This window comes from Rhipicephalus sanguineus, chromosome 7 (genome assembly GCF_013339695.2).
Source record: "Rhipicephalus sanguineus isolate Rsan-2018 chromosome 7, BIME_Rsan_1.4, whole genome shotgun sequence".
NCBI lineage: Eukaryota > Metazoa > Arthropoda > Arachnida > Ixodida > Ixodidae > Rhipicephalus > Rhipicephalus sanguineus.
Window position 1 is genome coordinate 124,167,249 of NC_051182.1, and position 27,652 is coordinate 124,194,900.

Sequence of the window (27,652 nt, forward strand, 5' to 3'; positions counted from 1 at the left end):
CGCAACTAAGTCTAATGGACGTAACCTCGTGATAATCGCGGGAGGTCTAAACGACGTCTTGAGTAAAGAATCAGCCGAACTAGCGACCACATTGGCGAAAGGGGTCGATGACATGCGCGCCATTTCCCCTCAGGTGCAGATAGTGGTATGCACAATACCGGAAGTACCAGTGCGAAATATCAGCTTGCAAAGAGCGGTTGTCGTCGCAAACAAAGAGATATGGCGAATTAGTCGAGAGAAAGGCATCGAGGTAGTGGAAATAAACAGAGAGGTGCACAGGTGGGGTGGTTTTCGAAGAGACGGAATACACTTCGATAGGAGGCTTGGCCATGAGGTGGGGTGGCGTCTTGCAGGACGCGCAGTAGCTTTTTTGGGGGGCACGCGGGCCCTTCGGTGCCCAAGGTAGCTTGTAATGAGGAAAACAACCAGGGGGACTCTTTGACAGGTAGTATAGCGAAAAAACAGAGAAAAGGTAAAAGAAGGGAGAAGGCGCGTGTTGCAATTAGTTACATTAACATGCAGGGTGGCAGAAAAAAGGCAAAATGGTTAGAGATTGAGGGACAGTTAAACAAGGAACAGATAGGTGTTTATGCGGTTACAGAAACACACCTTAGAGACTTGGAAGAGCCACCACATATTGAAAATTATGTTTGGGAAGGATGTAACAGGATCACATCAGAAAGGAGAGGTGGGGGGGTTGGAATGCTAATTCATAGCAGAACAAAATGGGATAGAGTGAAGCAGACGTGTTCAGAGCACATATGGGTTTCGGGCACAGTAGGTGGAAAGAAAACGTGGCTAGGTGTAGCTTACTTGTGGACGGGGAATAACTGCAGAGAAAAGAATCTGGAGATAGTGAAATGCATAAGCACCGATATTAAAGAATTTGGTCATGATGCCGAAATAATCCTTCTAGGGGACATGAACGCTCACATTCATGACCTTGACGGATATTCAGACACCAATGGCAAGTTATTGCTAGATCTCTGCGAGCAACATAGTCTTGAGATAGTTAACGTGGGGCCTAAGTGTGAGGGGCAGATCACGTGGGAAGTCGGAAACAGGCAATCGAGCATTGATTACTGTCTCATGACAGAAGGAATATATGACAAACTTAGAGACATGAGAATAGACGAAGAAGGCATTAACAGCTTGGGTAGTGATCATAAACGCATAATATTACAAATGGGATATAAAACTGAAAATAAGAACATAGAATCAAAGTTTGGCAGCTCGTATCTAAATGACAAACAAATAACAAATATAGCCGCAAGAGTCGAGGAAAAAGTAGACGAACTACCAGGCAAAGACTGGAAGTATAGTGAGCTGCTACATGTAATCACGAAAGAAATGGAAATAGAGAAGAAAACTATTTGTTGGAAAGGAAAGAAAAAGCCAAAAAGTTGGTGGAACAAAGAAATCCGGGAAGCGATCGAGATGCGACGTCAGGCATCACGGGAGCACAGACAGGCAAAAAAGGAGAAGCGGCCACAGGACGAAGTTAACCAAATATGGGAAATATATTTAGAGCAAAAATCCATTGTGCAGAAATTAGTCGAGGCAAAAATTAAAGGTGAAAGTGAACGCTGGATGACAGAGATTCGCGAAAAGAAGAAGGCCGCGCCTAGGATATTTTGGAGCCACCTAAAAGCGCTGGGTAGGAAGTCTGTCACAATGCAACATATGGTAGATGAAGGAGGAAATAAATTCGAAGGATATGAAGCGCTAGGTTACATTCGAAAGATAACAGCCGATTCGTTTAGAAAGGTCCCCCAGGGATTCCCCCGGTGAGTAAAAGTACGCAAAGGAGAGCAACCGACGAAGATGTAGTACTAGAGAATTTCAATTGGAAGAAGGCAGAAGGAAAAATTCCTAAGCGCACTACGCCGGGCTTAGATGGGGTTCCCGTCAGCCTCATTAACGAACTCGGACATAACACTAAAGAAGCACTGCTGAAAGCTGTAGAAAAGTGCTTACAGGAGAGGGAAATACCAGACAGTTGGCGAAAAAGTAGAATGAACTTAATCTATAAAGGCAAGGGAGAAAAAGATAACATTCGCTCGTATAGACCCCTAACAATTACATCGGTGCTATACAGGTTGGCGATGCAGGCAGTAAAATTAAAAATAGAAGCGTGGGTAGAACAAAATGATATTTTGGGAGAACTTCAGAATGGATTTCGAATCGACAGGCGGTTAGACGATAATCTGTTTGTTCTTACCCAGTGTATAGAAATATCTAAAATAGAAAACAGGCCCTTATACGTAGCTTATCTAGATATCACCGGGGCGTATGACAACGTTAATCAGGAAATTTTGTGGGATATATTGAAGGAAGTGGGCATAGGTGACGACTGTGTACAGCTTTTGAGAGAAATATACCGAGAAAATACAGTTTGTATAGAATGGGAAGGAATAAGTAGCAAGGACAGCGTTGAAATTAGCAAGGGGCTGAGACAGGGATGCCCTTTGTCCCCGCTGTTATTCATGCTGTACATGGCGAGGATGGAAAAAGCGCTAGAAGGTAGCAACATTGGATTTAATTTGTCACACAAACAGGTCGGAGCGATGGTTGAGCAGAAGCTTCCAGGTCTATTTTATGCTGATGATATTGTCTTATTTGCGGACAGTCAAGATGATATACAGCGACTGGCAGATATATGCGGAAGGGAGTGTGAGGCTCTAGGACTAGGATTTAGTGCAACAAAATGTGGATTGATGATATTCAATGATCACGGAGACCATACGGTCTTAATACAGGGCCAAAAAATACCGAGGGTAAGCGAGTACAAGTACCTCGGAGTATGGGTAAATGAGGGAGATAGATATATGGAGGTACAAGAGAAAGCATCGGTAGCAAAGGGAAAGAGGAATGCTGCAATTATGAAGCACAGAGCTTTATGGGGATACAATAGGTACGAGGTGCTTCGAGGGCTGTGGAAGGGTGTGATGGTTCCGGGGCTTACATTTGGGAACTCAGTGGTGTGCATGAAGTCAGAGGTGCAATCAGGAATGGATGTAAATCAAAGGACGGTGGGCCGCCTCGCCTTGGGCGCTCACGGGAAGACGACAAATGAGGCGGTGAAGGGTGATATGGGATGGACAGGCTTTGAAGTGAGGGAAGCGCAGAGCAAAATGAGATTCGAAGAGAGGCTGAGGAAAATGAAGAAGAGTAGATGGGCAGAGAAGGTTTTCAGGTATTTGTATAGAAAAAGCGTTGACACGCAGTGGAGAAAAAGAACTAGGAGGCTCACCAGTAAATATACGGCTGGCAGTGCGGGCGATATGGCAACAAGGAGCATTAAGCGGAAGGTCAGAGAGGCGGAGAAGACTTATTGGATGACAGCGATGGAAAAGAAGCCGGCTCTGAGTAACTACCGAAAAGGAAAAAACGAAATAAGGAGGGAAAGGTTTTATGATAATTCAAGGGGAAGCGCTTTACTGTTTGAAGCAAGGTCGGGCTGCCTGAGAACGCGTAGTTATAAAGCGAGATTCAGTAACGAAGAAGAACTATGTACATGCTGCGGGGGAACTAAGGAAACGATGGAACATGTACTGATTGAATGTGGCGATATTCACCCAGGTATACGTGTGGGCACGAGTCTACATGAAGCCTTGGGTTTTAGGGACAACAATGGAAAGCTGAACACGCCCGCGATAGAAATAAGTAAGAGACGGTTAGAGTATTGGTGGCAGAAAAGTAGAGATAAAGTACAAAAATAAATAATTGGGGGGAAAAAAGGTTATTCCGCCTTAAGAGGCAGAGAGATGGACTGTGAATTTATATTTTTTGTTATAATAACATAGATTTAATCAATGTATATAAGGCATTAGGACAACATGAAACAAGGAAGTTTTTTTTTTCTTTTTTTACCCTTCGAGCCTGGTGGCAGACATGTCACCGCCCCGTTATAAAGGGGACGCTCATAGCATCCATCCATCCATCCTCGTCGGCGGCTTTCGGAAAGCCTCTTCTCCGTAAACGGGTAGGACTTCAACAAGAATCCAGAACTCTGTACTTTCTGTTGACACGTAAATGATGCCGTCTCACCTGAGGATTTTGATGACGGAATTTGATGATCTCGGCCGCGTACTTGGTCATTTCAACTAGTGGATTCGTAAAGAAGTAGCCGAAGAGCTTGTGAAGCATCTTGAAGACCCGCGGCCAGTGGTAGAGGTTCACTAAAAACAACAGCCATATAGTCGAGCAATGGGTTATTTATTAAAAAGTCGCTAATATATGGTCCCTAAGTGGTGAAGGTAAACACTGCACAAAAATTCAGAAAAATATAGGTATCAAGGGTGTGACATCGTCGCAGTGTAACCTCTCACACTTTGTGTTCTTAAAGAACTAAGGCGTAACAATAAAACGTAATGATATATGAATTAACCATATAAACAGCAAGCCTCGATTTGCAGTATCGCAAAAAAAAAAAGAAAAGGATTGTGTTAGCGCAATGAGCAACCTGTTTATCACGCTCGTCTAGCATAAACGCAAGGATATAAAATACCTAAAGCAATTAATAATTTAACGACTGAGATAAAAACTGAGCCTAGCTGCAATTTTAACGAGATACTCATGTCTAGCCCAAAAAAATATTACGCCTTAAAGGCAAGACAACTTCGCAAATAAAAAAACAAAGAATGTGATTTTCAAGTGAGAGCGCATACTAGGCTTCAGTGCTTCGCATGTGCAGTCATGACTGCGACGATACGGAGTGTACAACGAAGGCGTGGGGCGAATATTCAGTTCTGAAGGCGAGTTTTTACTTACGGGCTAAGCTATACATGAAGCCGCTCATGATACCGGGGAAGCACCGCAGCGCCTTCTGGAAGAGCGGATTATCCGGACTGCGCTGAACCTGGGTGTCCAGATTGAACCCGCTCTTGCTGATGACGTCGAAGGTGAGCCGCTCGCAGCGGCTCCCGATGTCCATTTCGACGCCGCTGTCCGCACCCTCTCCCAGAATGCTTAAGAACACGCGCTGGGCATCTAGCAGAGCGGGCATCACCTGCAATAAATACGAATGGTATTCAATTCGCGAGCATTACACGTGCGCAAAGCGTGAGGCAACTAGGTCGGCTTTGTAGTGTTGCGTTGTGACTCATAACTAACGGTACATTACCCAGAAAGAAATATTTCGAAACATGAGAAAAAATGAAAGCTTGGCCATAAGTAGCTCCAGTCCTTTCAAATATTAGGTTACAGCAATAGCAACAACGACATGGACACAACATACAGGAATGCAGAGGTACAAGAAATATAATGAAGATATAAATCAATATATACTGTTAGCGTCACGGCAAGCACTTACAAAGCAACGTTGGCAGATGATGAAAAAAAAAACATGGCTGATCCCTCTGTCATAGGAATCGGTATAACACGAAAGTGACACGTGTCTTCACAGAAGTACTGCTTATTGTGTAGTGATATATGAGAGCTTGTACAATGTCTATTCGTGTTTGGCAGCTAAAGCACCGTTTGACGTGGATGCACCCATGTTGACAGCATGTCTATATCGCGACGACTAACGCCCATGATCATGATTAAACCGTTGCGCACGGCAGCTGAAGGTGTGAACATATATTTGGACACAGCGAATCGTGAATCCCGCGTAAGGATGATATCAACAAGCTCACATCAACATTGGTGCCCGGTATGCACTTCTTCAAAGCGTCGTCAATTAAGGAGAGAAACGGCACGGTGTGCGCTTTCTAGTAAAAGGTAGCCGACGCCTATGCTCATGCATACATAACACACACTGCGCTTCAGCAACGCGGGAGGTAGAGGTTCGTAGCCTGAGCCGCAAACGCGTGCGTCCCGCTGGCCTCTGTCTCGCAGGCGCTGCTCTCGCTCCACCAAGGCACGACATTCGCCCGTCGAACTCGCGTCCTTTCTGCAACGCATATTGCAGCAGTTTTGTTAGTCGGTGCTCTCGCAATTGAAGCAGTCGGCGGCGGAGAAATCCCGTTGGTGCACGTGGGAGCTGCACTACTCCGATGAGCCGACGCACGCTAACACGAAGCCAAAGGCAAAGAACGCAACTGCGTCAAGGGTGCCTCGGCGACGCCAGCGCGGCCAGTCTATCGCTCTGGTATCGAGACGCTTTAACCATGACCTCCAATATCGCGTGCAATCTCGGAGTAAGCGCTAGTAAGCGTCGAGCGTGAAGTTTTACTTCTTTTCACATCTCACAGACGGCGGCACCGCCCCGCTGCGCCCGCCGCGAAAGAGAATGTTGAAAGATATAAGGCGCGTTCGCGCCGTGTCTAGCATCTCCCGAGTTAGCTTAGTCGGTAGTGCGCCGGGCGCTCACCGTCGCGGCCGCAACGTCGTGGGTTCGATTCCCAGCGTGGTATCTTTTTCTTGGTTTTCTTTCTCACCCGTTGGCGTCCATTTTATCAACGTCATATCCGTGACGGATGTACTTGGTGGACCCCGGCATAAAACACTTTCGTGTTAAAATACAAACAAAGAGTTATTCAGACTACAATACCACAGCTATTATTAGGTAGCATATATTTATGAAATAAAGAAATGCATTCTTGGCCATCCGCGGTGCGAGGTGAAATGTTCTCCGGGGGTCATATGGAAACGAAAGTAAAAAATAAACAGGTCGGGGGTGCTGTATGAAGTGCAAATTTACGTGACTGCTAGAAAATAGAATGTGGTTCTGAGCGTCCCTCTGTATCGAGTTGTTGTTATACGGCGCGTTCACGTAGTGGCCGTATGATACATACAGACGCATGCAGTGTCTTTCATGTAGCGCTCCGAGTGGCTAAATGTGTGGTGCTGAATGCTCAGACACAGCAGCACGTAAAAATTAGCCGGTATTTGGTGCCGAAGACTCAAAGACAGCAGCGTGTAAGCATAGGCTGGTATTGGAGGCTGAAGACTCGAAGACAGCAACACGTCCACATTAGCCCGTATGAGTTGTTGAAGACTAAGAAAGAGCAGCACGTAGTACATGCAGAGAGGACATTATAATATAGAGTAACTTTGATGGTTGGCCCTAAAAGATGGGATATAGACATTCGGAATTTGATAGATGATAACCAAGTGGGGACTATCTGGTTATGGAGTTCCAGAATATTCATAAGCACTCGGAACTTTTGTGAACTTGGTATATTGCCTCCTTAGAAACGAATAAGACTATGCTGATTTTATTTTGTCAGCAGGCACAGCAGTGATTAGTTTTAGCGCTGCATATACTTAACAGAGTAGGAAGGCGTGCCACAGAGGCATTTACCTGCCTAATGACGACGCCGTAGTTCACCATTTATTTGCTAGAATTAGTAGTTGTATATTGAGCACTATATAGGAATGCGTAAATAGATTCTGTGCAAAAAAAGACTACTGGTTCTGGCGCTTCGTCATAAAGGTTTTATGTTGTCGCCTCTGTTCTTTTAACCTCCAAGCTTGTGAACTGGTTCTCTCAAAGTATTAGCCTGTGTGAACAATCGGCTAGCTACAGTTTGTAAGTTGTTGTCAGTCTGAAATAAATGCGTTGTCATAATTTGGGTCAGCGGAGGGTAATATGAAATCATAATAACAACGTATTTAGATGTCAGCTCATCAAGTAAATCCATCTGATCATTTCAAACAGTCTCATCGGTACGCAACAACGCGGCTTGGCCCAGTGAGCATCGATTGTCAGGATGTGTCTTTCAGCTGATTCTATCCAGACAGGGAGGAGACACAGGGGTTATATGGGAGTGGCAGGGAGGATAACTATGGCGGGCATGATTTGCTACTGTGCAAGAGAAAATATGTAAAGGAACTGAAATAGGAGGACAGAAGTTTGCAATTTGAACAGACGCGTACACACAAAGGGGCGTTCACTTGTTCAACTCGTCAAAAGCTGTGATGTATGTTTACGTGAAAGACATTGGCAAAACTCACTACTTTCAGTTTCGCTGGCGTGAAGAACTGCTGCATGCAGGTTCTCGTCGTCTTCCACTGGCGGCCCCCAGTGAGCACAAAATTCCGTTCCAGAATCGGTTCCAACTCATGGATTCGCAAGAGGTGCTGAAAGAATAAGAGGGAAAGAAGGCGTCGGAAAGAGATGAGCTCGATGTCATCTACGCGACTACCTTATACGTCAGCCCCGTGTCTTGGACAACGCAGAAGTAGAGACAGCCAGAAAGGAAAAAGTCAAAAACATTTTCACGCATATAAACAGAAGTGTACAGACATACCAACTCAAATTGTTTTATACATACGATACGGCAGAGCAATTACAGAATAAGTCCAATGAGATTGAATGAAGGCAGCTGTTGCTGTAAGAACAGTGGCTAGCAAACAATGGCGAACACGTACCTTTTTTGCTCAGTCAACACGTACAATGACTCAGCCAACATTGGCCAACACTTACGATTAGTCCGGCAATATTGTCAAAAGTTTACGATTGCTCATACAACACTGGGTAAGAGTTAAAATTAGTCAGCCAATATTGGGCAAGATATACAATTACTCAGACAACACTGGCCAACACTTGTGATGAGGCAGCCAATATTGCCCAACATTTACGATGAGACAGCGTATAATGCTTAACACTTACTCAGCCAACAGTGCGGATTATATACCATTTCTCAGCCAATATTCGCCAACACTTAGGACTAATCAGCTAATAGTGGCCAACATTCAGAATTAGGCAGCCAATATGGGCCAACACTTATGATTAGTCAACCAACATTTGCCAACATTCACCACTTGGCCGACATTTGTCAATAGTATGCCAACATGTAGACATTTCTCGCCATAACTAGCGAACGATAACCAATATAAGCCGTGTTATGAATTATTCAGCCAACACTCGCCACTACAAGCAGAGTCATCATTATCGATTAATGCTACGTGGTTATGTAACATAGCAATATATGCAAGAATTACCTGAGAGAAAAATTTTAAAAAACTAACTCACAAATCCTGTTGCAGTATCGAACCAAGGGATTCTTCTTGGTGGTCCAGCAAAACTTTTGTTGGCCCCAGTTGGTACATAGCACTTAAGACGCGCCTTGCTTAGAAATCTATGTTTTTACGTAACTGTTACGTATTGCTACGCGTGCACATGCAAGGAATGTGATTGTGGTATACATATGCGATGCTGGGAGCAGAATAAAATTGGGGGACCCTTAAGCTTCGCCTTTAAGAGTTGAACGCGATAGCGAAATCCGGCCCCCAGTGCGCACTTCAACCACTAAGTGCATACTTATTAATGTGTATTGTTACACACACACACGCACGCACGCGCGCGAATCTTACAGGCTTTCGATCTAAAGCAAGAGTCGCATGGCCTCCAAGATATACGCCGCGCGCCGACCCTCTCGGATGCCATGAAAAGTCGAGACATATTTCTCACAATGCCTCACAGATGGCAGCACATTATCTAGCGTTTGCTGCGTTGGCTTGATATCTTTTCCGCTAGATGGACATAGTTGTTCATTTTTAGAGCTGTTTGAAAGTTCGTGTGTGTATTTAGCGGCGATGGCTGCACTATCCCGGCGTTTTTCGACGTAGTTTGATGGCCTCGCGAATGCGCCTAAAAATCACCGCATGGGCTCGTTTTCGTCGTGACACCTGCCGAACAAAATTAGTCTCCTTTCACTACATGACATTTATGTAGTGTTTTTTTCCGAAGCAGCTGCAAGTAACATCGTGGCTTTGTGGTAAGACACCTGCTTGCCACGCGAACGCCCCGGGTTCGATCCACATTGGGAGCGAAGATTTTATCGTTTATTTTATTTGCTCGAAAACATTTCCACGCATATAAACAGAAGTGTACAGACATACCAACTCAAATTGTTTTATACATACGATACGGCAGAGCAACTACAGAATAAGTGCAATGAGATTGAATGAAGGCAGCTATTGCTGTAAGAACAGTGGCTTGCAAACAATGGCGAACACGTACCTTTTTACCCAGTCAACACATACAATGACTCAGCCAACATTGGCCAACACTTACGATTAGTCCGGCAATATTGTCAAATGTTTACGATTACTCATACAACATTGGGTAACAGTTAAAATTTGTCAGCCAATATTGGGCAAGATATACGAGTACAATTACTCAGACAACATTGGCCGACACTTGTGATGAGGCAGCCAATATTGCCCAACATTTACGATGAGACAGCGTATAATGCTTAACACTTACTCAGCCAACAGTGCGGATTATATACAATTTCTCAGCAATATTCGCCAACACTTAGGACTAATCAGCTAATACTGACCAACATTTAGAATTAGGCAGCCAGTATGGGCCAACACTTATGATTAGTTAGCCAACATTTGCCAATAGTCACCACTCGGCCGACATTTGCCAATAGTACGCCAACAGTAGCCAATATTAGCAAACATGTAGACATTTCTGGGCATCACTAGCGAATGATAACCAATATAAGCCGTTATGAATTATTCAGCCAACACTCGCCACTACAAGCAGAGTCATCATTATCAGTTAATGCTACATGGTTATGTAACATAGCAGTATATGCAAGAATGAACTGAGGCAACATTTAAAGACTAACTCTCAAATGCTCTTACAGTATCAAACCAAGGCATTCTGCGTGGCGGTCCAGCAAAACTTTTGTTGGCCCTAGTTGGTACATAGCACTTAAGACGCGTCTTGCTTAGAAATCTATGTTTTCACGTAATTAATACTTATTGCTACGCGTGCGCATGCCAGGATTGTGCTTGTGGCATATATATGCGATGCTGAAAGCAGAATAAGGCAGCTGTTAGTAAGCGCCAGTGCTTGTCTCTTCTATTCTTTGTGGTCCGTCTTGATTTGCACTGAAGTTCTCTACCTAAATTCCTGGCGGTCAAGTATCTAGTCAGAGCCCCACCATATATCAATATCTTTCTTCACATTGATTCGAAAGAGGAATGGAAGTTGTATGAAGACACACATAGAGAACTACTCATACGTCTCTTATGCATGTGTGGCATTGCAATGAAGAACACAAAGCACTGAAGTGTGTGTCGTTACCGCGAACGTAATGTTTTAGATGCGAAGCATCTTATAGCGGAGGTCAAACCGGTGGTGGTGGTGGTGGTGTGTGGCGTGACCACCCTTAGTGCGCATGCGCATACCCTCTCCACACACCTCCTCTCCTCGCCCCTTCCCCACTCCTCCTGTCCACTCCCTCTCCACTCACCCTCTCCCCTCCTCCTGTCCAGTCCCCCAGCCCCTTCTCCCCTCTCCACTTTCTCTCTCCCCTTTCCCCTCTCAACTTCCTCTCTCCGCTCCCCCTTTCCACTCTTCCTCTGAAACGCGGGCTAGACATGCCGTAATTCACTCCTGCGCAACGCCACGATGAACGCCAGCGCATGCGCGTCCCCTCCCCCTCTCTCTCCTCTCCTACGCTGCCTCCCTCTCGCACCTCTGTCCACCGCGTTCCCCGCTCGCCCTGTGAGAATTAACGGCCAGGCTAGAGGGAAGACAAGACGAGCGTAGCGTTCCTCATCACGTTCCACGACGTGAGGTCGGTAGCATGCCCAACGAACGCCAACGGAACGCGACCGTGCAAGTGCTTCGGCTTCGCATCGCCTCATGGTCCCCTTTAGCGAAAATGGTGTAATTTTGTTTGGATAGGGCTGTTACCTGATGAGTGCGCTGCAGTAATGTGCACGACGTTATTAGAGCCGCGCTTCCGGAAAAGACCGTATAGAGGCCGTCAAGTCGGGTGAGGAGTCTCGCGTGCATCTGCGGAGATATTACATGGAAGAAGCGTAAAATTGTGCCAGGCGTCACGCCACGCGAATTGCGTTTCGACAGGGTCTCTTGATACTGTGCAGCCCTTAAAAACAGTTGTACGGAACGTGTTACAAGTAGTCGATTACTTGCAAATCAGTAACGTTTTCTTGTACTTTTCTGATACAATCAATTACTTTTTCGAAATTAACGTTCTGCGTAATTCAGTTAGATTTCCTTGTAATTGATTACCGGTAATCATTTACTTTTTTCCAAAACCAAGTTGTAATCAGTCGTCCTACGGCAGTTCTCCTCCCGAAAAATATGCTACCGCTCTCTAGCGAACCTCGTCCTGACACACGGGGGCTCCTAGAGCCCATTTTTTCACGTTTTCATTGGCCTTACCAGCAACGCCCTACTCCAGCGCCAGCAACAGCGAAGCGCGATGCTTCATAGAGGACATGGACACTAGCATCGAAGCACTGCGCAACTACGTGCTGGTGCGCAAAGTGCTCCTGCGTTATAACACCATCCTTCTCTCCAGCGCATGCATTGCGAAAGTTTTCAATGTAGCAGCTGACCTCAGAACGAGGAAACGTGGAAGCATCAGCGACTATCACTTTGAAAAACCACTCCTGATGAAAGTTAATAGCGTGGATCACTATATCACAGAAACCTCAGTGAGCCTCCCAGCCATCACGGAAGCCTTCAGCCTTCTCTCTACTATGCAAGCCGCAGTACTTCGTTTTAGTTGGAGTAAACTAGCGGTATTGTGTTACGGCAATAAAATTTTGCAGAAAAGCAACGCAAAAGTGATCCATTAGATTTCTGTAATTTCTCCGTTACTTTTCTGGGCTTGTAATTGACCACTGTAATCAATTACATGTTAAAGGAAGTAATCGTTATTCTAATCGATTACTTATTTTCTGTAATGTGTACAAGTATGATTACAAAGGACTCAGCTGTAATCCATCAGTCATTAATCACCGCATCAACAAAGTATGCAGCTATGCAGTTGCACATATTTCTTTACAAAAGCGTTGTACGTACTTCACTACTTCGCAAAATGATTATGAGATATGGCGTAGTGGGTACTCCGCAATTGCACTTGCAGTTGGTGCCCTAAAAGAGTTTACTAGGGCTCCTAGAAGGCCGCTCCTTCCGCTTAAACTGTGACTGTACTGCGTGTTCGGAGCAGGCCTGGATTTTTTTAGGGGCGAAGCTCCTTAGGGTGCGGGTCGTTCCCTCCTCTGTAGTAGTAGTAGTAATAGTAGTAGTAGTAGTAGTAGTAGTAGTAGTAGTAGTAGTAGTAGTAGTAGTAGTATGTATGTATGTATGTATGTATGTATGTATGTATGTATGTATGTATGTATGTATGTATGTATGTATGTATGTATGTATGTATGTAGCCAGCTCTAGTTTATTGAATTCCTCACTAGATGGCGTTTCATGTATTTCTTAGAGCTCTAGTTTAATGAATTGCTCACTAGATGGCGTTTCATGTATTTTTTAGAGTTGCTGTGTAAAGATGACAGATGGCGCTTGTATAATGAGAATGGCGCATGTCATTGGATGCCTGCGATCGTAAAAGGCGTTCGCTCTTGGCGCGCATTCTCTTGACACTTTCCCTGCATTTCACCGATCACAAAGTGGTGATAATGAAGGGACCACGTAAACCAACAGTAGAATAAAAGTTTGATGTTTAATATATACACGGTGTTTCACACTCTTTATATGATGTACTGGGCGAATTTCACGGAAGAGTTTCACGGTTTGCCGATGATTGTCTCCGGAGCTTCGCCCCACTCATCGTCATTCACCCCGTGGATATGCTGCGATTTTTCGACTTGACGTAATGTGAAGGCACGGCGCAGTTGGTTCTCTAGCAGTAGTGGCCAAGTTTTTTTTACAGAATTGCGAGAAGACAATTGTGTGTAACATGTAGCAGTTCAGAAAAGATAGTTCTGTAGCACGTTACAATCTAACAATTGAAGGCGCAAGCCTCTTTCACACTTGGCAATACGTTAAGTTATGCAGTCGGGGAAGAGACTTCTTACAAGGCATAACATGCTGCAGTGTGAGTGGTACGCCATAAATTACCTTGAAGGTCATTTTATTGTACACCCCCCCCCCCCCCGGCTTCTAAATCTTACTCCACTTGATTTGGCGTTGCACTTACTCCAAGTAGGCCCACCATTGACTACGCGACGACGCCAACTGATGGCGTCACATGACATGATTACGTCACGGAATTTGAAGTTATATGGCCCTATAATGACAATAACAACATAACGCTATGACGGTAGCACATGTTGACGTAAGTCACATGTGGTTTTGTACCACTTAATTCGCCAGCTTTTGCTAAAGAGGTCGCGCAACGAGAAACCTAACACTTTCGCCTTAAAAAGAAAAACGTTGGCAGAGTTCATCTTACCCCTCGGCTGTTGAAGTTGTTGAATTCTTTGGCGAATATTTCGCTTATCATCTCCGGGTCCTTCACGACTACGAAGGGGACGTCGCCCAAGTAGAAACTGCAGAAATGTTGGCATAGTGTCAGTAAGAACAACCTGAGGTTGTTTCCTTTATTAAAATAAACATGCACGAAGGATTTGTTGCGAATTCTTGCCAACTATTTCCGCTTTGCAATTGGCTATTAGCATCAAAGTAAAAAAATTAAGAAACAAAATAAAGTCAGCCTTCAGTTAGGTGAGTCCAAATCAAACAGAGCCCGCTACTGCATGGCACACGCAAGAGCGATGCACACTTTAGATGTAGTTTAGTCAGCACTCATCACAAATATCAACGCGTTCAAAAAAGCACCTAAAATGCGAATAGAAGGTGTGTTTACTGAATTCGAGGAGGAAGTTTTCATTTGCAAAGTGTTAGGTCCATGGTAATTACAGATAAATCAAAAACAATGAAAGTGCTTCATTCATATAAGGTAAATGATTGCCCCGCGTCGTCCAGTCACCGCTCTTGTCATTTCCCCAATATTTTGCACAGTTCATTCACTTGCCATCATCGCTATAGCATATGCCTAGCTGCTTTTGATCAGTCTATTTTCCTTTTTCGAGCGTCGTGTGGGTTTTTTCGAGTAATTATCTCCAGATGGAAAAAAACAAGAAAGTGGTTTATAGGCACCGCTGAGCTAAAAGGTCACTCCTTCGATTTTGTGCCGAGACGTGCTGTTTTTCTTGTCCGAGCTATACACCACCGCCAACTCTGCCTTAGGCTCTGTGTGTGCGTTTAGTCTGCGGATAAACGCCATTATTTCTTATTTATTCGGCTCATTTCGTGCCTCGTTAAAACACGGCACGGGCTGTCGGCTTAGTGCTTCCAACGGCGTCCTTATTAGATTTAGGCGGATGACCCCCAGCTTTTCCTCGCGGACGTCTTCTCTGTTATCTTTGGAAACTTAGCGTTGCCGGCCTCCAATGACGCGACTGCCTCCTAACAAGATAACGGGGGCCGGGAGGTGTGGGGGAGGGGCGTGCGGGGGCACTCGCTTAAAGTCAGGCCTGCCCGGCTGTCGAACGTTTTTCTTTCTCGAAAAGTCACTTTTTCATTAACGCACTTTTCAATTTTATCGTGATTCATTTGAGAAGTTAGCCAGGGAGTCATTACCAGGCCTGTCAGCTGAGCTTAATGATTTTGGAAGCTGTCGGGTGAAAAAGACAAGCGAAAAAAAGAAACGTTCATGCGCGAAAGCCTTAAAGCCATCGAACTTAGAATCCCCGTTAAGGATTTACTCAGTACTCTCCAGTAATTAGGGTGGAAAGACGCTGGTGCATTCGTTGCGAACGAATAAGGAGTAATATTTGCATGTGCATTTATTACGCATGCAAATATGAGCTAATGAGAGTGGATAAGGCCAATGAACTCGGTGCTAAATTCGGCGTCTGGAGTTTCATGCAATGTAAACACTGTCACCCACACGTACAGGCGGCGTAAAATATTAATTTAATTTAAAAAAAATTTTAATTTTTAAGCAATTTGTGACAGTATCATGTCCTACTGAACAGTATATGTTGTCAGCGGGTTTTAGAAGAGGTTGGAAATATAAATTTGAGGCTGCCTGTCGAAGCAGGTGGAATATTTCGCTTTTCTTCTGTCCCGTGGTCCTTAAAATATTTACGCTCTCTGTCCACTATAGTCGCGTGATGCAGTGAAGACGATTTTATTACTTGATTCGAGAACGCCGCCATATTCGACTTTTCGCGTCAATGCTTTCTTGGTTTTTGTTTTTCGCAACGTCAAATTGCAAAGCCGTGGAACGCCGTTCGTAAGTTTACTGTAGTTTTTATGCGTAAGAGCCAGCTGTATTAATTTGCAACGCGGCTTGAGCTTGGAGCTGCGGCACCTTCTAGGCCCTTGGTGAGACAGTGGTTGTGCGAAACGCAACGCAAAAGCGCTGTTGGTGTTTTAGATGCGAATGCATCTTATGCTCGGGGCAGTATCCGTTCTGCGGCGTCCGCACCCATACTGCGCATGCGCCAGCTCTCCCCCTCTCCTCGCGTGAGCGCGAGGAGGTGGGATGAGGTGAGGTGGTGGATGTGGCGTGAGCGCTGCCTCCGCTTCGTTTCTCCTCTCTCGTTTCTCTCTCTCCGCTACAGCTGTGCGCTCGTATATAATGCGGCGTGCGCTCGCTCCCGTTGCACTCTCCTTCACGATGGCACTATCGACGCTCGCGAAGCTGAACGTAAACGGCAACGCCGGCAAAGCGAATCTCGAAGCTGCGAAAGCGCGCGTTCGCTGTGCTTCCGTCATTCTCCCTCTGTGCAACGGTGTGTGAAACGCCTTGAACAACGTCAGCGTCGGCGCTAGTTGCAGCGGCAGCGCCATCGCCGCGGAGCAGAGGAAGGCTCGGGAAGCCGAACGTAAACGTCAGCGTCGGCAAGCGGTGATTCAAACGCCTCAACAACCACCGTCTCAGAAGACATAAAAGAGAAAAGGAAACTCAATGCGCACCCTTCGCAATGCTTTCGCATCCCACCATGGTTTCCCGTAGGGTGAGATGATGTGTAATTGTTTTGAGGGACACTCCACTGAGCGAAAGTTTCTGAATTACTCTTTTGTGTATATATGTGTGTTTGTGACTGTACTATCGCGCTCAGTATGAGCTACATCACGTGAACGCGTGGCCGAGCGCTCTGCAAGGTTGTACCGTGGCGCCGATCATGGCATATTTTCGAGTTACCGGGAGTGAGTTTGGCTGCTCGTGCGAGCGCGCATCACCCCCACTTGCTTTCTTTCATCCTCGAAGTTATCATTTTTGAAGCTGATATCACCGCAGGCCTAAATGAGGACGAGGGTGAAAGGAAGTGGAGGCGATGCGCGCTCGCAGGGACAGCCAAACTCTCTCCCGATAACTCGAAAACATGTAATGATCGGCGCCACTGTACAACCTTGCAGAGCGCTTGGCCACGCGCTCGCGTGATGTAGCTCATACTCAGCGCGATAGTACGTGCTATTTGTTTGTATATGCGATCGTTGTGTATATCAGTCATCACCCGACACCTGGAGTGGCAAGCCAGGCGATAAACCAGGATCAAATCTCCGGGAATTTCATGAAAGTTTATTACATCTCTCTTGTTCCTGCGCAGGTTTTGGGACCGGTGTCCATCGGCGGCGAGTTGCGTTTTCGACCGCGTTAATTTATTTTCTCTTTATCTCTGTTCTGTCGGTTTGGCTCTAACCTGCTTGATGTGGAGGGGTTTGAGGTATGTATCACCTGGGCTATTCCGTGTCTCCATGTTGTATACGCAGTTTTCTTGATGGACGACATACGAATCCAGGTAAGTTAGACAATGTCTGCAGACAGACTAAGAAGAAGTGCAACGAACCATTTTTCATAGATCTCTCTGCCATAGCCCCGTACGGAGTATTTATACGCGCACCAGATAGTCAGAATCATTACAGAAATTTTCACGACAACTTTTATGACCATATGTGCTTGCACACTGTTGAAAAAAAAACGGCAGGAAGTGGAAGATGGAAGCTGCGATGAAAAAATCCGTAAACAGGCGGTGGGTGCTCGAGCCAACGTTTCGACAAGTGGACTTGTCTTCTTCAAGGCTGGAACTTCAAGTTCCAGCCTTGAAGAAGACAAGTCCACTTGTCGAAACGTTGGCTCGAGCACCCACCGCCTGTTTACGGATTTTTTCAGCACACTGTTGAGTACTATGATATTTCACTACAGCCGTTAAAATGAAGCCGTCACCATTTGCTCACCGGAACTCCCTTAATCATGCGCAGCGTTGTAGAGTGTATCTTGGCACAATTATTTCTCTCAAGAGAAAACTTTCATTTTAATGTGTAATTCTATCATTATGTGTGTCGAGATTGAGGAAAAAGGTGCTTTAAGAAAGCTCGACTCTTCACACTAATCATGAGGAGTATAATGATACCCACAAAATAAAAACGTTATTTGTTGTTTCAACATCAGTCTTGTATATTGTACGAAACAAGTACAATGAATGGGAATTGAAAGCGAAGTTTTTGTACAAGTTGGGAATAGGTAAAGTGGTTCCACTTCTTCGTGTACTTCTTCAGAGAAAGCAACGTGCGATAGCGCTGCCTCGATCCGTTGAAACAAGTGGTGGAAACACAAGTATATTTTTAAAATGCCTCATTTTTGATTAATAGTGTGTGGAAATATTTCGCACGAGGGACAGACTTGTAGAATGTGTTTTCCAGCGGTAATATCTTGTGTTCCGAACTTTGTCTTTCTTTCCTTGTTTTTGACCCGCAAGGGTGTGTCTTTTTTTTCTGTGCATCGCAGCGGATTCAAAGTATTTGTGTCTGCATGCACGTACAGTATATCACTTGTTTCACCTTTGCTGAAGTCGAGTGCAAATCTTTGTGTTCATGTACTGTCCGTCTGAAATTCGTTAAACATTTTTTTCTCACTGTGTGTTGGGCAACATGGAACATTTTTCATTCTTACTTTTTTTGACGTTCCTCTTGTATGCTAAACGACGAAGGATATACGGCGTTTTCCGAAGACGCCGTGTTATGCTATTTCTTCATGTGATGAAAGAGGAGAAGAAATATGTTAGTGATTCATGTTACTGAATGTCAGACTTCCAAAGACGGACATATCGCTGCCGTGTCCTTTCAATTTTACGTCTTTGTTTGCAACACTGCTTTTTTTCTTCAGTAATAAGGAAATCACGCACTTTGCAAAGAACGGAACAGAAGAAAAAGAGCTCCGTGTGGATGAAGGCGGAAAATATGGTGCTTTTATGCTTTTGTACCGGCTGGCTCGTTTCTTCGCAAGTCTCCGTGGAGTAGTTCTGGGGTTTGCGCAAAATGGTATACGAGAATTGCGACAAAACAACGCCCGTGAATACGTGAAATGCCGGATTTGGCCGAGCGTGCGTATGCATAAAACGTGCTTTCGGCATTGCAAAGCATTTTTTTTTTTTGGCGTTGAGAAAAACCCACAGAATACGCGCTTACGGCGCTTGCTTCGCATAAGAAGCGAAAACAAGTAAGCAAGCGTTTTATTGCGCAGCAGCATACGGAACGTGTTGACACAACTCATGCCTTCAGGATAAAATTCTGGAAGTGTTTATGCGTCGCCATTTGTTTCGAATGTGCGCTGTGTTGATGCGCAGCTATTTGACTGGTGTATATATTTATATATTCCCTTGTGATAAAACGGCGCAGTGTTTTTTTTCTTTCCAGCATTGGAAGAAGGCTTTTAAGTATTTTATGAAACGAGAGAGAGAGAGAGAAGGCAACACGCACGAAGGCCGCGTAAACGCCGTTCGGCGTATAAGGATTATATTACGTAAGACACATGCGCGCCGCCATATTAGCTGTTAAACAAGTGATTTCTTATTTTTTTATATCGCGACGTGAAATAACAAGATCACGAAGCATCGAATGCACTAGCTCAGCCGTTTTCATACGTATCTGTCTACCGCAGCGCCGTTCCTTTAGTTGGTAACCACTGCTGGGCAGTATCGAAGATACATGTATCTTAGATACTATCTTAGATACTCTTTGGTTATCTTGTATCTGTGTCGCGATACGTCTCGCAAGACGTGTATCAGTATCTGTATTTTTGACACATTGAAGAATGTATCGTGTATATTACGATACAAGATACTGCTATCGCAGCACCACAGGGCGAAACAATTAACGTTGGCTGAACTCCGCTCGCTTCTCAAGCTGGTACTGCTGCCACTGTCACCAAAATAAAACTAAAGGCAGTGGCATATTATTGTATCTTTACGCCAGAGTTTTTCAGCGATGATAGGCGAAGAGTTCTGAGCGTCTCTATTGGTGGAGCAGGGTCACGTGGTGGCGACTGCGTCATCAAGAAAGACAAGCGTGCAAATGTCGATGCTTAGCCGACATTTTCTTTTCCCGTTTCTCTTTTTTTCAGTGGTGTCAATGCCATGGCACTTGGCACTTAGACCTTCCTGTGCCGCATACTCCAATATGTCCGCCATTATTCGCAGACATCCTGATGCCGCTGTAGTGTTGTTATCAATGTTTCTCTTGCGTGGTGCTCCGTTATGATGTCTGAATGATGTAAGAATGGGGCGTTGCTTTGCGTATCGCGGCTTTCAGACATCGGAAATTTCAAGGATTTCAAGGATGTAAGTTTGGCTTACATACAGTGAGATTGACTCATATGCAAATAACATTCTAACAGCTACGGCACCGTGCACCGAGACCGATGCTGGATCTAACAGAACAGGCATCCACCTAACCGAAGTCATGGCCTACGTCTCTCCTTGTATTCAAAGAGTCTTTAAAATCATAGTTTGATTGAAAGCACAAGTTATTTCTTAGCTGTCCTTCTCCATCCCGTACATTACTTATGTCTCTATATTGCTTTTTTTTTCGGTCTGCTTGCTGCATTATGTCTTTAACGTGCTGCCAAGGTAAGCTTTTGCTTTATTCTTAGTATTGGGCTGTCTGCGTCATTTCTGCTACTGTTTGCATACTTATATTCCACTAGAGTTTACTGTTATGTAAAGGCGATGTTTGAGAAAAATATATTGTTGAGAACAATATATGTTGAGAAAATATATAATTAGCCGGGCGTACCTAGAGAATACAGTAACTTGTTCTGCTTACGGCTAAGTAAAATTGCCAAACTGAGTTTTCATTATCATAACCTACATTATTAGGAGCCATCTTAAAGTTGTTAGCAAAGGGATTCGAGAAGCCAAATGCCCCGTTTTTCTCATGAGGGTACCGACGAGCCGTTTTACGCTATTTTCCACAGGCATCAAATGATATTTTCTGTGGTCTTACCTTAAGCGCATAATTGTCATAGCTATTAGGGGTAACCCGCCACGGTGGTCTAGTGGTTATGGTGCTATACTGCTGACCCGAAGCTCGCGGAGGGTGCATTTCGATGGATGGAAAGTGCTAGAGACCAGTGGGCTTAAATTTAAGTTTTAGAACCCCCAGGTGGTTTCCGGAACCCTCCATTACAGCGTTTCTCATAATCATATCGCGGTTTTGGGACTTGAGAGCCCCAACAATTATGCATAATCATATTATTAGCTCCTATATCTATTACTAGATCTTGGAATGGTCGCCTGTATCGTGTTTCTATACTTATTCGCTGTGTTTAATACAGAATCGCTTTTATAGTTTACTTAGATATATTTGTTTTCCCTGTTTAAGCTTCACTAAATTCTTTTGTATGCTATTACTAATCACCAGGTAATCGGAATTATAAGTGCCAATAGTGTGAATAGCGGCGGCGTCCTACGGCACTTCGTACAACTCTACAATACGTCTGAGAGGTTTCTGGGCTCCACGTGTTCTTGGTGACGTACACCTGTCATGTGACCCGCTATGGCGAAAACCGTAATACGTTTGCGGGCAAGGTACAACCTCCACAGCGGTATTTGAACCATCGTGCGGAGGCGTCTTATTGACGTTCTTGTAAGTAGATGGCAACCCGCTAGGTGATCGACAAGCAGAGCAGCGACTTCCACCAATTACAAAAGCGACAAACTAAAACCGCTATCAGCGATGTGTGTAAAGAGCTATCATGTCAAGCTTAGTTTAGCAGTGAAGCTTAGTGAATCTGCTTAGTTTAGCAGTTCTTGTACAATGCACATTTCGATATACTGAATGAAAATGCGTTTGATGTACTTGAAATCATTTGCCACTCGTGTCATGTTAAGACGTTGTAAAGAAGCGCCAGTGAGTTGTCTAGGAATCAAACTGATATAGCTGGAGCTAGAAGTACAAAACTTTTGAGATACCAATAGATATTTCATTCAAGCGAAACAATATTGCCCGCAGTTCATAAATCCCGAAGTGAAAATTTTTGTGTATGGGCCTTTATTCGGATATATAATAACAAGTTTGCGAATGTATCGAAGTATCTTAAACGGACACTAAAGGCAAATAACAATTTATGTCAGAATGAAAGCTCAATGTATGGCAACGTCTAAAGCGGCAATATTATCAACAGCAGTGCCCTACTTACCGAGAAATTAAGCTAAATGTATCACACAATGAGCGCCACGACCGGGACATTTTGGAAATGATCCTCATGACGTGAGAGAGTCCGACTACAATTAATCACTCGTAATCAAACTAGCTGCAATAAAAAAAGAACCTTCCGTGCATCGAGAGACGTAATAAATGCTACTTGTTCGTTTCTGCTTCATTCATGGAAAAAAGAACCTCTTTGGCGTTGCCATTGGAAACGGCGCGCGTGGTTCAAAGGTTCCGTTTTCGCCGAACAGCGCTTCGCCCGGCGCCCTGCTTCGCTCACGCGGTCGCGTCTCAGTGGTACGACGTAGTTGCGGTATCGCGTACTGCCGCGTGTGTTTTGCGCGCTCGTAAAAGTCGCTCTGACAGAAAGTTCGACAAAATGCCGCATGCATGTGATGTTGCCGGATGCCCGAATGATGCACGCCGCCAGTGCACGCCGCCACGCAGTAAAGGCGGACAACGTTGCGTACGGCAACGGTGTTGTGAGAAAGACCGCTTTCAGGTGGGTGATTTGAAGTGCACTAACGCGATGCGGACCACTAAAACGTGATTTTATTTTAAAATAAGCACTCCCTTGGCAGAATAGCAGCACTACGAGGTTTCTGGACCGCTATTTGAACAATCAACGTCGACGTAATATTTGTCTTTAGTGTCCCTTTAAGATACAATTGCAATGTATGGTATCGGATACAATCATTGTTGTAGTATCTTGTATCTGTATCTGAAATACTTCTTGCGTATCGTATCGCGATACAATTCCAAAGTATCTTTGCCCAGCCCTGTTGGTAACGATACAAAAACGCAAGGCTACAGCCAAATAGGGGAACACAGAAGTCCATCCGTAAAATAATCTACATATATAATTTCCCGTGTACAACAATGCAGATAGTTGGCAAGTTGGTACGTGATCGTAGACCAAAAACCATGTACAGAGTCAGTGAATCTGCTCAGTTTAGCAGTTCATGTACAATCCACATTTCGATATACTGACTGAAAATGAGTTTGATGTACTTGAAATCATTTGCCCCTTCGAAAAAGAATCTACATTTGAGGCTCCTACTCACCCGAAAACATCACCGTATTCCTTCAGCCAGCGTCCAAGGCTTTCTATCTGACTCTGAAATGAGAAGACAAGTTCAGATGCAGCTATTGGTGTTCATAGTACACAGCACTAGTGTTCGTACAAAAAAGAAAGAAAGGTATGCAAAATAAACGGAAAATACACAAGAGTACTTTTTATGACACTTTACGGCCCTTTATGATCTGAATTTTCTGTTGTTTTCTAGCCTCAGCTCGTTTACACGAAAACCACGAAACCTGCATACTAAAATTCGTTTACTGCAATCGACACCGAACAATCAATATTAATCGTGACCATATGGCGTCTATACATTTGAAGGCTGGATTCCATATAGTTTATCCGTGCCATGTGCCACGCAACGGAAGGTCCTCGCTACGAACATTTATCACCCGCAAGCCTTCCATTGTCAGCTGTATCGAAATCATACGCTCGAGTCAGTAATGTTGAATTCAAGGTCTCGTTCTGCGTGCCAAGAAAACTGAGATAGATAGATAGATAGATAGATAGATAGATAGATAGATAGATAGATAGATAGATAGATAGATAGATAGATAGATAGATAGATAGATAGATAGATAGATAGATAGATAGACAGACAGACAGACAGACAGACAGACAGACAGACAGACAGACAGACAGACAGACAGATAGATAGATAGATAGATAGATAGATAGATAGATAGATAGATAGATAGATAGATAGATAGACAGACAGACAGACAGACAGACAGACAGACAGACAGACAGATAGATAGATAGATAGATAGATAGATAGATAGATAGATAGATAGATAGATAGATAGATAGATAGATAGACAGACAGACAGACAGACAGACAGACAGACAGACAGACAGACAGACAGACAGTTAGATAGATAGATAGATAGATAGATAGATAGATAGATAGATAGATAGATAGATAGATAGATAGATAGATAGATAGATAGATAGATAGATAGATAGATAGATAGATAGATAGATAGATAGATAGATAGATAGATAGATAGATAGATAGATAGATAGATAGATAGATAGATAGATAGATAGATAGATAGATAGATAGATAGATAGATAGATAGATAGATAGATAGATAGATAGATAGATAGATAGATAGACAGATAGATAGATAGTGATCGCTCAACGGCTTCCGCGGCGGGTGCGTGCCCTTTTTTTCTGCCGGATGTTATACAGCAGCGCTCGCTTACTTTGCCACCATATACCTATATTTAAATGTATCTAGCCGTTCTAATGTCACCATTTACGCGGAAGAGTCAAAGCTGCATTTATATATTGTTCTACGACGCGGTTTCGTCGGGGATCCACTCACCGGTTTCAAGAACTCATCCGTGTTTCCGTTGATCAGACTCCGAAGGGGAGGCGTCGGTACGCCGGTGCCTTCGAAGGCGTTGAAACATTTTTTACGCTCGCTGTAGAAGATATAAATAAATAAATAAATAAATAAATAAATAAATAAATAAATAAATAAATAAATAAATAAATAAATAAACTTCATTTCAAGAATATTTACCAAGAAAATCAATATATATATTTTTTTTCTTCTAGTATTCACTCTAAATTTCCCGTCTGACATCACATAATGATGAAAGAGAAATAACTGACAATAAAAACCCGAACTTCCACGTGCATCAGAAAGGCTAAACCACTAAGGCACTCCAATATAATTAAGTCGAATGACGAATGGAACATGTTACCAGCCGAATTGGTCGACCGCAAGACTGCGGATTCATTCTATGAAGGACTGTGCCCCCGCAATAATGCCTAAATGGCGCTGCGGGTAATGTTCCAAATAAAAAAAAATGTTCCCAGGTTACTTTAAGCGTCACGTAAAAACATTTTCACATAGAAATGGATGTAGTGTTTCCTACTACAGGCTTATCAGGGCGCATGTGCATAGTTATGAAGATGTAAAAACTTTGCAACTGTCCAGCGTACGCACGAGAACGACAGAAACTGATCTCATCGATTGAGCAATATCATAGTAGGCCATTAACCGATGAGGTTGTGTTAGGTCCTTGGCCTGACGTCAGCAGCACAAGTGTGGTTATAGAAGCAGTCGTAGCCTTCGTGCAAGCCACTGGACTGGATGCACGTCTTTAGATTTGCCCCAGCGTCACGAACTATATTCTCATCTCCCTACCTTACCACCTTCATTCATCACTCTTTCGCTCCCCTGTTCCCCCTCCCCAGCGTAGAGTAGCAGGCCAGAGCAAACTATAGCTCAGGCCGACCTCTCTGCCTTTCTGTAAATAAAGTCTCTCTCTCTCTCTCTCTAAAAACTTGCCTTTGTCACGCTAACTCCGGCCATCTTTGACAACCTGCGTTTCTTCAACGCGCACCTACATCTAAGTACACTTGCGTGCGTTCATTTGCCAATTTATCTTGTGTATCGCAATGAGAATTGCTATTGTCTTCGGCTGCTGCCTGCCGCAATGCGGGTGACAGATCCGTGAAACGCTTTTCTTTCTTCGCCCACCCGGTTCGACCTTAGTGCATTGGTGGAAATAAGCGTATCGTATTGCGCTTCAATCGATTGTCCGGCATTCTGAACGAGTCAGCGTGCGCAGATGCGACTATCAACGTTTCTTACAACCCAGTGTCCCTTACCCAAATGTGGATAGCGCTGCGCCATCTTCGTATACCTGATAAGTGCAGTGTTTCCGGGAAGCGCGCGTCGGGGGGGATGCGCGATGATAACGCACGCCTGATTTGATATTAAGGGGGCAAAACACATTACGGGCATGTTCGCTTGAAAGACGTAGGTCAACTGGAGAATTAAGTCGTTGATATAGAACTATTACAATAATATCTGGGGTTTTACGTGCTATAACAATGATATGATTGATGCACACCGTAGTGGAGGGCTCCGGAAATTTCGACCATCTGGCGTTCTTTAACGTCCCTGCACACGGGCCTCTACCATTTCGATGCTATCGAAATGCGACCACCGCTGCCTGGATCGAACCCGCGTCCTTCGAGTCAGCAGCCGAGCGCCATAACGACTCTACCGCCGTGGCAGACATGGCTGGAAACGCTGGCTCTCGCCTTGACTTAGACAACCGACAGTCTTACTTTCGCGAGAGCGTGATAAAAGAGGACAGCGTTACCGTATCGCCCACGTTAGTTGAGTGGAGCATTAGTATATAGGGATAGAGTTCACGTCTCCAAGTTGCGGCTTAGGCCTTCCCTAGCAGCGGATGATGGCGCTCAAAAAACAGCGAATAAAAAAAAAACTGAAAATTCCAACTTGCCTTTTGGCAAGCAACCGTATTCCAGTCTTTTTTTAAACATTAATAATTATTAAATAAACATCAGCTTCGCACTAGCAGCGAAAATTTGTGTTGCGGAATTGTTTACAGCGATTATATTGTAAGGCCCAGAAACCTTCGAAATGGGAAGCGATCTCGCAGGCTCCGCTGAAAGATACTTGGTCGCTGAAGCTGCCTGAAAGTAAACGAAGTCATTTTGCACACTCATTCGCTATGAACGAAGTGAATCCTTCAACAGCAGCGCCAAATTAGGTTCGAAGTGGGCCGCCGAATGCACCGGCATGTTTTACGTAGAGCACGTTAACCACGCAAACGAGGTAACGTTAAATCACTGTACGAAGTGAAATATTCTACAGAAAAGAGATATGAAGAGGACAAGCCAGGAGTCCCTATGGCTTGTCCTATTTTGTAGCTGTCCTTGGTAAAGTTTAGCGCTATTTAAAATAATTGATCATTACCAAATAGCCCGGTGAAATTGTGCGTTGAGATAGCGTTGAATCTGAAAAATAGCGTGCGTACCCTAAACGCCATGCGTTGGGAAATGCGGAGCTGTTTAAAGTGGAGGTTTATCGCTGCGGAGCGTAACACAGCTCCTGGCGGGTATGGCACGTGCCACATAAATTGGGCAAGGTCCACTACTCACCTCTGGTCCATAAAATGTTATTAATTCACAACCTGAAGCAGCTTCGCTGATTTAACGTCGCAAAGACTGGTTAAAAGTGACAGTGGAGGCAAATGTACTATACAGCAAAATAAAGCGATGAAATAACAATACGATGCCACCAGCTTTGCTGCTTAACCAGTCTTCGCGACGGTAAGTCAGTGAAGCTGCTTCAGTTAGTTTTTTTAAACGTCTTTTTTGCTGACATCTAGGAAAAATACACTCACCTGATCAGCCAACGCCCGATGGCGTAGCAGATCAAGACGACCACAGAAACAAACACCGAAGCCGATTCCAGTTCGAACATCGCGAAGTGACCGCTGAATTGGCTCCAGCGCTCAGTTTGCTCAATATTCCAGCGGCACCCGACACGAGCGCGCACCTTTTGGATGTGGCAGAACAGCACGCGGTGTCGAAAGAAAGACTGGTCCGTACCAAAAAA

The 27,652-nt window shown here is 44.4% G+C and overlaps 2 protein-coding genes across 2 annotated transcripts in view; both read right to left on the minus strand.

The window, feature by feature from the left end:
- The window catches only part of LOC119399831 (cytochrome P450 9e2), a 31,012-nt gene extending 26,837 nt beyond the window's left edge, over window positions 1-4,175 (minus strand). Inside the window, exon 1 of the mRNA XM_037666688.2 lies at window positions 4,051-4,175. Coding sequence (XP_037522616.2) covers window positions 4,051-4,149 — 99 coding nt within the window. The 5' untranslated portion in view covers window positions 4,150-4,175. The remainder of the gene's footprint in view (window positions 1-4,050) is intronic.
- A 71-nt stretch (window positions 4,176-4,246) lies between these two features.
- On the minus strand, window positions 4,247-27,652 carry LOC125759146 (thromboxane-A synthase-like). Its single transcript, XM_049417485.1, has 7 exons — window positions 27,438-27,652; window positions 24,590-24,689; window positions 23,245-23,297; window positions 14,133-14,229; window positions 7,903-8,028; window positions 4,774-5,011; window positions 4,247-4,266 (listed from the first exon to the last, which is right to left on the minus strand). The coding sequence occupies exons 1-7, from the start codon at window positions 27,515-27,517 to the stop codon at window positions 4,247-4,249; spliced, it is 714 nt and encodes a 237-aa protein (XP_049273442.1). The 5' UTR covers window positions 27,518-27,652.